This window comes from Cyanistes caeruleus, chromosome 1, assembly GCF_971803275.1.
Source record: "Cyanistes caeruleus chromosome 1, bCyaCae1.hap1.1, whole genome shotgun sequence".
NCBI lineage: Eukaryota > Metazoa > Chordata > Aves > Passeriformes > Paridae > Cyanistes > Cyanistes caeruleus.
The window spans coordinates 114,709,425-114,721,882 of NC_141701.1; the positions used below are offsets into that span (position 1 = coordinate 114,709,425).

The 12,458-nt window shown below is 39.4% G+C and overlaps 1 protein-coding gene across 5 annotated transcripts in view; it reads right to left on the minus strand.

Moving 5' to 3' along the window:
• Nucleotides 1-12,458, minus strand: part of UBE2E2 (ubiquitin conjugating enzyme E2 E2) — a 202,283-nt gene that overhangs the window by 12,701 nt on the left and 177,124 nt on the right. For all 5 annotated transcript variants that reach the window (XM_086851673.1, XM_086851685.1, XM_086851669.1 and 2 more), the window contains one exon: nucleotides 10,093-10,240. In XM_086851673.1, coding sequence (XP_086707799.1) covers nucleotides 10,093-10,240 — 148 coding nt within the window. The remainder of the gene's footprint in view (nucleotides 1-10,092; nucleotides 10,241-12,458) is intronic.

Here is a 12,458-nt window from a genome sequence, read left to right on the forward strand (position 1 = left end):
TTGTGACAAGTCTCTTTTTTCTTATGAGTGCCAGTTACATCCCTTTACATTTATTTCTTGTCACAGATGTACAAAGCCTCTTTACTGATTTGGATTTTAGTCAATCTCTGATTTAATCAGATGCCATTTAATAAAGTGATGGTTGGGTATTATTATGTCTGAAGGTCAATTTTTCTCACATCTCCTTAAGCAAAAACAAATTAGGAGCAGAAGCATTATTGAAAAGGACAAGAAATCATTAACAGCATGGTCAAACCTTTTCCATTTAAGGAATGGTTGAAATCTAAGGTGATTTCTTTGAAAATGAGAAACCCCCACAAAATAAGATGTGACAGGTAATCTGGTAAAGAAGATTAAAAAAAAAAGTGTTCTTGTTTATCTTTTCCGTGGCAAGAAAGGCACACAAACAAAGCCCTACCACATTTAGCAAAAGTTAAAAGGAAGGAGATACTTCATACACCAAATTTTTAAGCACACAGAAAAAGTATAGTGTAGGAATACTAGAAGGTGATTTAGGAAACTCAAATAAGAATTAGAAAACTTGGCAGCCATGCACCACCTGAGCTACCACTGCAGAGGCTGCACTGCTCATGCTTCAGTGACATAATCTGATTGTTAGCTGTGGCTAGGGGGGAATTTCCTCTCCTGTGTATTTCTGTGTGAGTAAAGTGCTTTGAGGGATTTTTACACTTTTTTCTGAACCACTGAGGGATGAGCAGTTGCAGGCAATGTACCTGACTCAATGAGTTGTACTGGTCTTCTGCTAGAGTGACTGTACCCCTTCCAGTCATTATTCTTTGCAGAGTTCCAGACACATCAGAAATAAAAAAAAAAAGAACAGGGTAAGTGCGTGTGTGACTGGCATCTGGAGCTACAGCTAATGACTACATCATGCCTTGGATACCACAAAATCCAGATTTTATTTTTAAAAACTAATCTCTACCATTTGCTTTCTAAATTACATAAACCCACCAATTTTCTTATGTAAATATTTCCAGACACTTTTCAGAAAAAAAATATTTAAACAGACTGTAGACTTCTGAAACCATAACGGGGGGTTTAAAACTAAGTATTTCTAAACAATCTTACTTCTATAGTTGTGTTAATCTTTTTAATGATGTCTTGTGAGCTTTGAATAGCCTAAATCTAAACATGCTAAAAGCCTCTATGCTCACAAATAATGGTCTTCTACCCATAAGGTGCTGTCAAAGTGCAACTGAAAAGAGCAATGATTTAGGCCAACATCAATAGTAATCCTGATCCAAGCCTCCTCCCCCTGCACACATAATTAGGAGATATTCCAAGACATATTTTCCTGAGAACTACTAAAGGGATGACAGTTCACAAATGTTTTTCCTGCTGTTATAATAATCCCCACAGTCATGAGTTCATGTTGAGGGGACTTAGTCAACTGATAAGAACAAATCTTGTAACAGTTTCATTAGCTTTTCATGGCAAAGGAAATTAATTCTATTTCAATAAATATCTATATGCTATTTTCATAACGTGCTGCTGCCTTTCTTGCATTTACATCTGTTTAATTTAATGTTTACAGATCACGTCCACAGAGTTTAAGACATATAGGTGTACATATCTGCAAATATTTAAAGACCAGATGTATAGCAAAAGTCTCTTCCTGGCAGTGCTGAGAGGCTCCTAGTGAGACTTCAGATCTTTAAATCCCATGGGAAGTACTGAAAAACCTGCCAGCTGTCAGGCAGCAGCTTTAGGTGCCTAAATGCCTTTAACATATTGGTACTGTGTGTTCAGCTCAGAAAATGAGAAACTGTAAGTGATTCAAGCTATAGAATAAAAGTTAGCATTGTATACACACTACAGTATAACTGGTATAACACAGTATCTTTTAAAAGGAATAGAAAAAGAAAGCACTGATGAACTACCAAGAATTTGTAAATGTCAGCTCTGGATTCTCTGATATGATCAGTGCAGATATGTAAATTTACCTATGTACGTTCTGTAGAACACAGATTCTACAGAACAGGGAGTGGAACACACAGTATTTAGAGATACACAAGAACTTTCTTGCTAAAAGAACTTTGTTGCAATTGATGGGATCGCTTTGCTTATGTTTTTTTTTTTCCGCATGACAACCTCACCTTTGACGAAGTCATTCTGCACTCACTGAGAGCAGAACAAACCCCACCAGTTTTATGCTGCATTTTCCTTTCAAGATCCCTCAGGACAACTTACTAGGATGGCCTTTATGCCAAACACCCATTTTCTCTGCTCCCAGCCCAGCAGCACCGAGGCACCAGAGCAATTCCACACTGCCCTTTGTCTTTGCTAAGGCAGAGCCTCCTGAGCGAGCTCATTTTGTTTGGAGACAACTCACATCAGAGATGTAAAAAGAACAGAAAGATTATGTTGCACCTCAGAACAAACCAAAAAACATTACTCCCTGAACTGATTCCTGGTGGCTTAAACTTTCATTTACTCTGTGTTACTTGTTGCCATGCTTGAGTGACATGGCATAGAGTATTTTCCTGCTTCAGATACAAAGAAAGCATTTTCCATTGTGCTGGAACAGCTCAGAAACCTGCCCACTTCCTGACAGGAGTACGGTATACAAACTCTGAAGAAAAGGGAAAACATAGTTCCAAGCTAAAGAATATAAATAATCTCGGGCAACAGAGCAGTTTCATTGTTTACATGACCCTCTGCTGCCTACAAAAAGGATATATGGGCAAATGAGATTGTTTTGTTGTATGTCTGATAGTACTGTGTTGTGACATTGCACCTGGTAGCCTGTGGGTGCCAGGAAAGAATCAAAGCAGCAGGGCTTAGCCAGCCTCATAAAATCGAAAAAATTAATATTGTTTTGCCAACTTAAAAGTATTGCAGTAATTTTCCAGAATATTCATCACATTTGAAAAACCTGCTCAAATATGGATTATTAAAGAATGAGTATAATTTTGATGAGTATTTATAATGACTACTTATAATTTTCCTGTTTTATGTATATCTTGACGAAAATGTTCAAAAAGGAAACTAAATTTCACTAGAAACCACAACAGCATGTACTTGGGCACAGGAAAGCCCAAGAGTCCTTTCTGATAAACTGAACAAAGCTGCTGTTAAATGAGAAAGAAAAAAAATCCAGATTGGATTCTGAAGCAGTTTCTGATAGCAGCAAAATGTGAAGATTATGGCTTTAAGGAAAAAACAACAAGAATGAGGAAAATGAGAAGTGGCTCATCCGTTGAACTTGCTGTCATCCAGAGTTTCTAAATTCACTTCACAACTCAGGGTGAGGGGAAAAGAAGGAATGATAATTGGGAAGTCTAAAAAATTGCAGAAGGAACACCTGATGTGAACCAGCACTGACAGAAAGCAGCCTCTGCTCTGGGGATGCCCCAGATTAGGAGGAACACGGTACATGCCTCCTGCTAGATCGAGATAAATGAATAAGGGAGAGAAATGAAGATACATCCAGGCTGCTGAGTGGTGAGGAGCATGGAGCTGTTCTTCATTACCTAGGGCTGGGTAGCTATTTTAAAGTTTGAACATGGAAGCCAAATAGCAGAGCTGTGACCACAAGTCAGCCAAATTCCCACTCAGAGCCAAATGCTCCAGCATGGAACAGATTTTATTATTACAGCTATGTTACATTTTCCTTTATTAAGCTGCCTTGGATTTAATTTAAACCTTTTTTTTTTTTTTTGGACAGGCTAGCGTTTTCAAGTGTCACAGTAATTCTGAAAGTAGATCTTTTTTTATTGATACAGTGGACATCTATTAGTGTATTAAAATGCATGCTGGTATGGCTGGGGCTTTGCTGGCTGAAGAAGCAGAGCTATTCCTGTGGAACCTGATGCATTGATACACACTTGGTTTTTAGGTGGCTGTGGCAATCCTGGCTCTTGGTGCCCCTGTGCCAGACATGATCAGCCCAAAGAAGTGTCAGGAGCATGGAGTGTGTCAGTGGGCATCAAAGTCTGGTAGTGTCATCCAAGTCCTGGAGTGATGCATCTTCCTGAAAGGGTTAAAGTGAACCTACTCCCCTTTGCCTGGGGTGTGCAGAAGCCAATTCCAGGGGCATTGTATTGTACATTGGGTATTCCAGGTATTTCTGTCAATACCTTATGCAAATTGGTAGAGAAATGTGGAATTGCTACGAACAAACATCTTAAGCAGGAAGCTTAAGTTTCCCAAATACCAATACAAATTCAAAATGTGGAGGTGGTCAGAAAATTCTAGACAGCAGATCTATCCATGCAGCACTTGGAGGTATGAACCCTGGCTGGAGCAATTCCAACAGCTGGCTTTGGGGCTGGCTTCTGAGGGCAAACCTGCCACGGGACAGGGCAGTGGCATTGCAGCAGGACACCAACCTCCCTCCAAGAAGGTATAGTGCTCTCTGAAAGGGAAATGGGCTGAGAAATCGCTAATTCAGTTCCCTCCCTCGCATGTTGTCTGACTTAAATCTTCCCACCTACTCGTGTTTTGCAGAGGTTCTGGAAACAGCAGCAATTCCAGCAGCTTTGTAGCAGGGCAAATACCATTCAGGCTTTTAGGGCTTTTAAGATTATCTTGAAAACTCACTCTCCAAAGTGCTGTTTCAGATCCCATTGAGGATCAAAGATATGCATTAAATTACGCTATTGAATCCTTTTCTGTAAAAGATGACAGAACTGGGATTTTATACCCTCAGCATCAAGAGTACAGAATCTTGCACACCCCTAGGAAAACGATAAGGGAAAAAAAAGGAAAAAGAAAAAGAAAAAGAATAATGTGAAAACTGAATCCCATCTCTAAATTTTCTTAAATACCAGTACCTTCATGCAGGTGCATGTAAGGGTGTTAATATCTTTTGGCAGAAAGTTTTGGCAGACCTAAATCATGCCATACCACATGGATAACTTCTAATTGCAGCAGAAAAAGAACAATAGCATATTATCAAAAATTGCCTGTTACACCTACTCTGTGATAAAAACAAGAAGTTTCTGGGGAAGATAGAAGCAAAATATAAGGATGAGTCACAAAAATAAAGCTTAAAAGCATGTCTGGTGTCCCTTAGTGAGATACATAAAGATCCCCATAACCTTAGGATCTTTGACTTTGCTTATCTATGCTTAGATAAATGTAAATCATTAAAATGCACAGCCACATTACTTCATATGGGTTAACAAAGTATGAAACCATCTAGTAAATTCATGATTCATGGCAGTACTTGTAAAAAACAGCACGTCCACTTCTAACCAGGGTGCAATATATTTGAAGGCCACAGTGTACGCTGCAGAGGTTTTTTAACATAAATAGTCTACTTTTCAGATGTGCTGTGCAACTGCAGCTACTATAAAAACTGATGGGTCTCACAATGAAGTAATGTGGTGCTACTCATTTACATTTATTGTGAGGGCATGTATGCTTCAGCCTCAAACTATGTTCACAGCAAACTTTACATGTGACACTAAACTGCCTCACACTTTCTGGTGAGTTTAAAAGGTAACCAGACAAGCATCTTTACACTGATAATATGTTACTGAAGTACCTGAGGGCAGGGCAACCAGCTTGACTAGTGCTGGCCCCAGTGAAGTGGGTACTGCAGGCAGTTTTTTGAGCATATCCTTTGCCAGAGGTTATTGTCCTTGCTAGCAAATGCTTTTTCTTTCTTTGGCTCTTCCTTTTTTTTTTTTTTTTTTTTTTTTTTCCTTTTTTTTTTTTTTCCCTCCTTCCTTTTCCTCTTTTCCTTTCTCCATCATTTCACTCAATTGGGTTAAAAAGCAGACAAACAGTGAAAATGACAGGGCTAAGCCAGAAATAACCTTCAGTGGGGCTGCCAAGTGAGATAGGCACATCCAACAGGGAGCAGTAAATATTTCCACCCGGATGACGGTGATGATGAGCAGGTTAGTGTCTCTAGCTGTGCCTCACGCCCCAGTGAGCTCCAAGAGTCAGGCACATTCAGGAAGGATGAGTGCAGTGAGGATGGGCAGGGGAAGAGGAAGCCTCTCCTACAGAAGGAGGCTCAGGCCTGAGCAAATAAAGACAACGAGGTAAGAGGGTGGTTCTTCATTAGTACACCAGGAGTGAAAACCATAAAAAATGGTCACTTAAGGTATAGCGCAAAACTTGCTTAAAAACAAGTGGGTATAAAATTCCTGTGAGTCAGTTCAGGTTAGGAATGAGGCAGAGGTTTCTAAAGAGCAAAGCAAGTGAGGCTCTGTAGAGCCTTTCAGCAGTTACTCTGGCTGCAGCTGCCATCCAAGTGTTCAGCCTAATGTTTGTGGGAAAGCAATATCGTGGCTGGCCAGCTCTCAGTCTGCCACTCTCATCCTCTGTGTGCCCCCCTGGCACATCCCCATCGCAGAAGCTCACAGAGGGGCACGGCTGCCATGCAGGGAAGAGGGCCAGCAGCAGCAGCAAGGCATTTGCTTCCAGAATGTCAACTGAGGGATGAAATCACCGCTGACCGGGGAACGTGCACGTGGGAAAAATGGTAAGGAGCCAGAGCCAGAGGATGACACCAGAAGGGAAGAGGCTGGTGTGAGGGAGAGGTAGGCTTTGTTCTGATGTTCTAATCAAGGCTTAGCTGTGTGTTACTAAGCAGACATGATTCGATGTTAGGACTGTTCAGACATCGGGGATAATCAGGCCAGCCAAGTTCAGATTTTGAATGTGAAGAAGGAAACCATGCAAAGTGCTGCAGAGTTACAATTTATTTTCTCTGAAACATTTGCAAATGACATTTTTCCTGGGGCTCAATAACCTTTTGCAGGGCCAGGATGGCAATGATCAACTGAGAAAAATAAACATTCTAACCCAGATCAGCATCACCAACTCTGTAACCACAAAAAGTAACTTGCTTAGCACTTCAAACTCAGTAAAACACAAAATCTCAGAGGCCATCTGCACCTGAAAGCTCTTTAGATTAAAGCAGTGCAGGAATTTACACTCCCCAGGCTCTGCCTGAACACTTGAAGTATAGTTTATAGTTGACTTTTAGTTCAAGCAAGACAGGTTTTTGCAACTTAACATATTTTCAAAGTGGGGAGTGTCCACACACACAGAATTACTCTGCAATAACTGCCCACACAGGCCAGCCCTAGCAGTTAACACTGGAAGCAGGCATTTTCAGCACTTGAGCACAGAGCCTATGAACATTCACTCACTCACTCACTCACTCACTCACTCACTCACTCACATGCAGGTGGATGTTTCGTGGGGTTGCTTATGCACATGTCAAAATATTTACAGGACTGGAGCCCTGATTTGTAGAAAGGGATGTGTGCTGTGGCCTCGAGTACCACCTCAAAGAAAAATACTAATGTCTGGACTGGGCTAGTGTATCCCACCATCCCTCCCATCCCCCTGATACATTTGCCTCTCTCCCACTCCCAGATAACGCACACATGTTCAGTCATACACAAACCCTAGGACACCCCTTCCCCCCATGGAAAAGTCAGCCAGCTGTTACAAAATTCAGACCTTTCATTAACACAGTTTACTGGCTGATACTGCCAAGCAAAACAGAGACAATTAATAATAATCAGGACTGAAGGGTCTGAGACAGCTTATGAGTAAAGGATTGTATTAGTTGTTTAAAAAGGACAAACTTGCTCCTGCCTGGAGTGATAGGGAACAAAGGGCGGTGATGTATAGCCAGGGAGGAAAGAGACTCTCTCCGTGGCTTTTGTAGATTACTGTGTGAATGACAGGAGAGGCAGGAGCAAATACCTCTTTTCATTTGCTCAGCCTGCTGGAGAAGAATAGCAGTGCTTGCCAATGAAGCTGCAGCTGTGCTTCAGCACCGTTTAATCACTGTGTATGACTGAGGGTTAATTAGCTGCCATTCTTACTCCTATTTGTTGTTCTAATGAAGATTTGCATAAATGTAAGAGTAGGGGGTAACTGATACTTGATTCTTCGCTTCAGAGGCCAGGGTGGAAGACTCGCCCATCCTACGTGTTTATGTTTGTGGGAGATTCAATGTTGCCTTTCCATTTGACCTGACCTGCTTCTGGCTGATGAATGGTGAAAAAAGAGTTCAAAGTTGCTTATCAAATCGAGACCCCTGTTGTGTTTCTGCCTTCAGAAAGGGGCAGACTAGTTAGATTAAAAAAGGGATTAGAAAATTACACCCAGCTGACAAAGAGGAAAAAATAGATATGCGAGTTTCTGCAGCTACTAATGTGTATATATTTGTGACATATTTCAATGATATATGTATCAGTAACATGTCTTTCTATCCATCCATCCATCAATCCATCTGATGGCAAGTAACCAGTAATTTTTTAATGATATAATATCACAAAAAATAGTGGGACAGAGAGTACAACTGCAACATATTAGGCAATATGACAAAAAGCAAAGACTTGTGAATTTCTGCAAGCCTTCTGTTGTGCATCACTAACATTCGAAGTTCACTTTTAAATAAAAAGAATATCTAACATAAAACAGGCAGTTTCCAAGGAAGGTGAAAATTACTCAGCACTTCAAAAATACTTGCCATCAGTGCCTTGTAAGACTGGGATACAAATTAAGAAATTGTGTTGATTCATCAAAAAAAAGGTAAATTGTAACATGAAGCAGTGACAAAATCCAAAACTACTTCATAATTAAAGAGAAGATTTGAAAATGAAACATCATATTTTTTTTTTATTTACTGTGGTCAGGGTAATTTATGGCTGCTAACTGAAAGAGGCTAAATGGAAGAACTTCCCATTTTTGGTATGCTAACTTGTTGCACATGGCAATACGGTATGGATAACTGTTTTCAGTATTCCCCTTACACACTTATACTAAAACTGTTGTTTGACAGCATCTCTGAGGGTTTAAGATTGAGAAGGCAGAAGAAGTGAATTTCTAAATTTGAAATCACTGCTGGGAACTGTCCAGCTTACAAGATGACTGTATCCCTCCAAAGGGAGTTGGTCACAAGACAGCATGTATTTCCTGCCCCTTTCTCAATCCCTACACAGCTTTGTGGTGTCTCTACCTCTTTACCTGGTCTCTAAGACACAAGAGCAAATATTAATTTGGTTTTTATACACTTCTGTCATCTATCTGCCTATCTACAGACACTTCTGCATATTTTTGGCTAAACACTAACAGAAATCGATCTTTCAGAGAGGTTAGCAGAGAGCATTCAATCCACCTGTAAGAAATGTGCCTAAAATGGCAACACTCCATCACTCCACCTCTTAGCTGAAAGGAACGCCACAGGTTTCAATGTTCTATACAGCAACAAAACCACATGAAAATAAAAGCAGGCAATCACATTTTTGCGTGCTTTCACCTTCTTTTGAGTTTTGAAATATTTCAATATTCTTTTACAGCTTTCGATTCCGCCCCTGGTTATACCAGAATCTCACATTCCGCCTTTTTCAAAGTGATTTCTAGCCCTTTGGGCAAATTAAAAATAACATTGAAGTGTATAATAAAAAACAAACCAGCAACAACCCTCATGACATATAAACACATAATTTTTCTTCAATGACTCTTTAGTCATTTCTACATATTACAGTTTTCCAAGGCTACAGTCAGAACTATGCATTGGTAAATAGGGTAAGAGAAAGTGGAAATTACAGATCTAGTGGTCAAAGGCATAAAACAAATCTAAAAGAGCTGAGGGGAGAGGTTAAGTGCTACACTAGTTAATAAGAATGACAGCTTGCTTTGAATACTCATGCTGACTGTCCAAGATATTGAATAAACCTCATTTAAAGTAATTTTCATTATTTGTGGAGTCTGAGCTAGGCATCTATCATTGTCAGTGCTATTAATATTCTTTTCAGAGACCACATTATCAGCATATTTAAATGAAAGCTTTCCTTTTCAATATTTATTAACTCATTAATATTTCTTGGTGGTAATATCCTGGTTGTAATATCCAAATTAGTGCATACTAAGGTATTTTCTACTGATCAAACCTTCTGAATGAAAAAAAAAAAACTAAACTAAAAATGCACTTGAGCTTCTGAAATTCTGCTTTCTTTTTATACTATTTATATGAATGGCATTTAAAATTTACATTTCTGTGTATTTTCAGTAGGTACCAGTAAACCAGAGCACTGAGCAGGTATTAGTGAGCCGACCAAGAACGAGGACACAAAAGTTAATTCGTCTTACCTGGGTTACAGTCTGTGAGGAGGGAGCAGATGGAGAGGAGAACTTTAGAAATGGTTAACGCTGGACTCCAGTTGTCCTTTAAAATGTCCAGGCAGATGACGCCTTGGCTGTTAATGTTACAGTGGTAGATCCTTGTCCGGAACGTTACCTGGAAAGGACAGTGTGTCTCAGTACAACAGCGTTCGAGACAGTAATTAATAACTATAATTACACATTATTAAGCAATGAAAAATCATATGAACAAACATTCTGCTTTCCATGCTGAAATGACAGTACTCTGCTACTAAAGACTGGGCAAGACAAAATAAAGGAAATAAACTCTGCCTCTTGGGTCTGTGGCCAGCAGTGAAACTGGTTTGGGTAGGCTGAGAATGGGACACATTTCCTGAGATTCCTCCTGCCTTGGTCTTATCAATCTCATCATTTTGTACATCACCAAAAAAAAAGCTATTCCAGCCCATGATTTGGACAATGTTCATAACTCAGATCCACAGCTCTCCCACACTTTGAGAGAAGTCAGAACAAGACAGATTTTTCTGCTGTCTTCATCTGTTCATCATTTGACACAATAGATTAAGCTGTAAAAAAAAAATGCAGAGGCATCACAGTAGTGACTCCTGAAAAAATTGAAGTGAAATACTTTTGAGAAAGGCTGCTCAAATAAAACACTTTGATTTCCAAATTTTAGATGACATTTTTATTAGTAGAATTGTTCACAAACACCTTTTGGGGCTTTATAGCAGTTTATTTTTATGATTTCTGTATCTATTTTATATATGAAATTTTATTTTGTATTTTATTTATATATATGGTCCTCCAGGTGATCCTATAGGTAACAAACCAAGGAGATTATTTTAGCCCAGAATAATGTCCTCCTTCTTCAAGGTGAAATCACAAGCTTTTTATTTTAAAAGAGGGTCAGCTATGAAAGCTCACTTCATAGCTCAGAATGAATACTGGGGCTACTGGATAAGAAGGGACAATGCGAAAAAAATCCCACCTCTTGGAGGTCATCGAGGACTAATTTCTCCATCAGTTCTACCCAAATGGCAAGTCAAACCCAGATGGTTTCAACAACATGTTCATAAAATATAAAATTAAGATGTAGAATTTCAGACATCTACCTCACCAGCAACAGCCCTGCCAAGAGAGGGGCTGGGCAGGCAGGAGACAACAGCAGGCATAGGCAAAGTGCTCTTCACTCCCCTTGGGCAGTGCTAATGTAAGCTGGGAGTGCTTAAAACCCAGCTCTGCCCTACCACAGATAAATCCATGTCTGGAGAGGAATACAGACTGGTGACAGGCGTGCTGCTCTTCTGGTTTCCTTCCATTTCAGAGATCTCAGTGATCTGAGCAGGACTATCAGGCCGCTCAGCAAGCAGAACAGAATGCAAGTGAAATAATACAGTACCTGCTTTACTTCTATGAAAAATAATTATAGGAGTCATTCTCTAGCACACTGAAAAATTCTGTCCCTCTGGATTAAATCAAGAAGCTTTGACAAAATAATGGAAAGAGAAGATAGTTGATTTATGGTATTAAAACATTGCATTCAAAAAGAAATACTTTTTCTTGTAAGTACTTTTCCACAAAAATCTGGAAAAATGCTTTGGAGTCCTTTGTCATGTACCAGTGAGTTCTGTACCAAAGAACCCTACTAAGCAAGTTCATCAGTTTTTAAATGCTTCTATATCTAAAGGTATTGCTAGTTAATAGCGTAATTTGACAGTTTGCCACTCTATACCCTACATATTTGTAGATTCCTTCATTTTTCCCCTTCACTTATGGTTTTGCTTATTGTTTTCCAGCCTAAGTGCTTCAATTTTGGGACTTCAGAGAGAATTAAATATATTTCTGGCACTATGATCTCAAATGCTATAGACATATGATCTATTTTCTCATGCTCATTAGAAGCCCAAGCACATTCAGCATTTGGAAGGAAGTCTTCCGTGAGATAAAAAAGAAATCATTTAAATAATTATAATTTGGTGATAAAATTAAATGTCTGTTTACAAAGGGAAGATATTTCAAACAAGGAAGTTTACCAATGCACAAAAGCCATAAACTATTTTACACAAACTGCACATCAAAAGTGCTCAGAAAAGGAGCTGGTGTGGAGGAGCATGCTATGAATTGTAGGTGCTCATTAATTCCTCAGGTACATTAACTCCAAGAACTCTTATACTCCAGTTAGAAGCGACTAATCAGTGACTGCCTCCTAGCAGGATGTCCCAGGACTCAGGCAAACACCTGCTTAATTTTAAGTATTGAATGCTAACTTTTCAGTGCACTATTGAAATAAAGCTTATGCTTAAGTATTTTACCTCAATAAAGGCGCTCCCCTATACTTCCACAATGAAAAAATT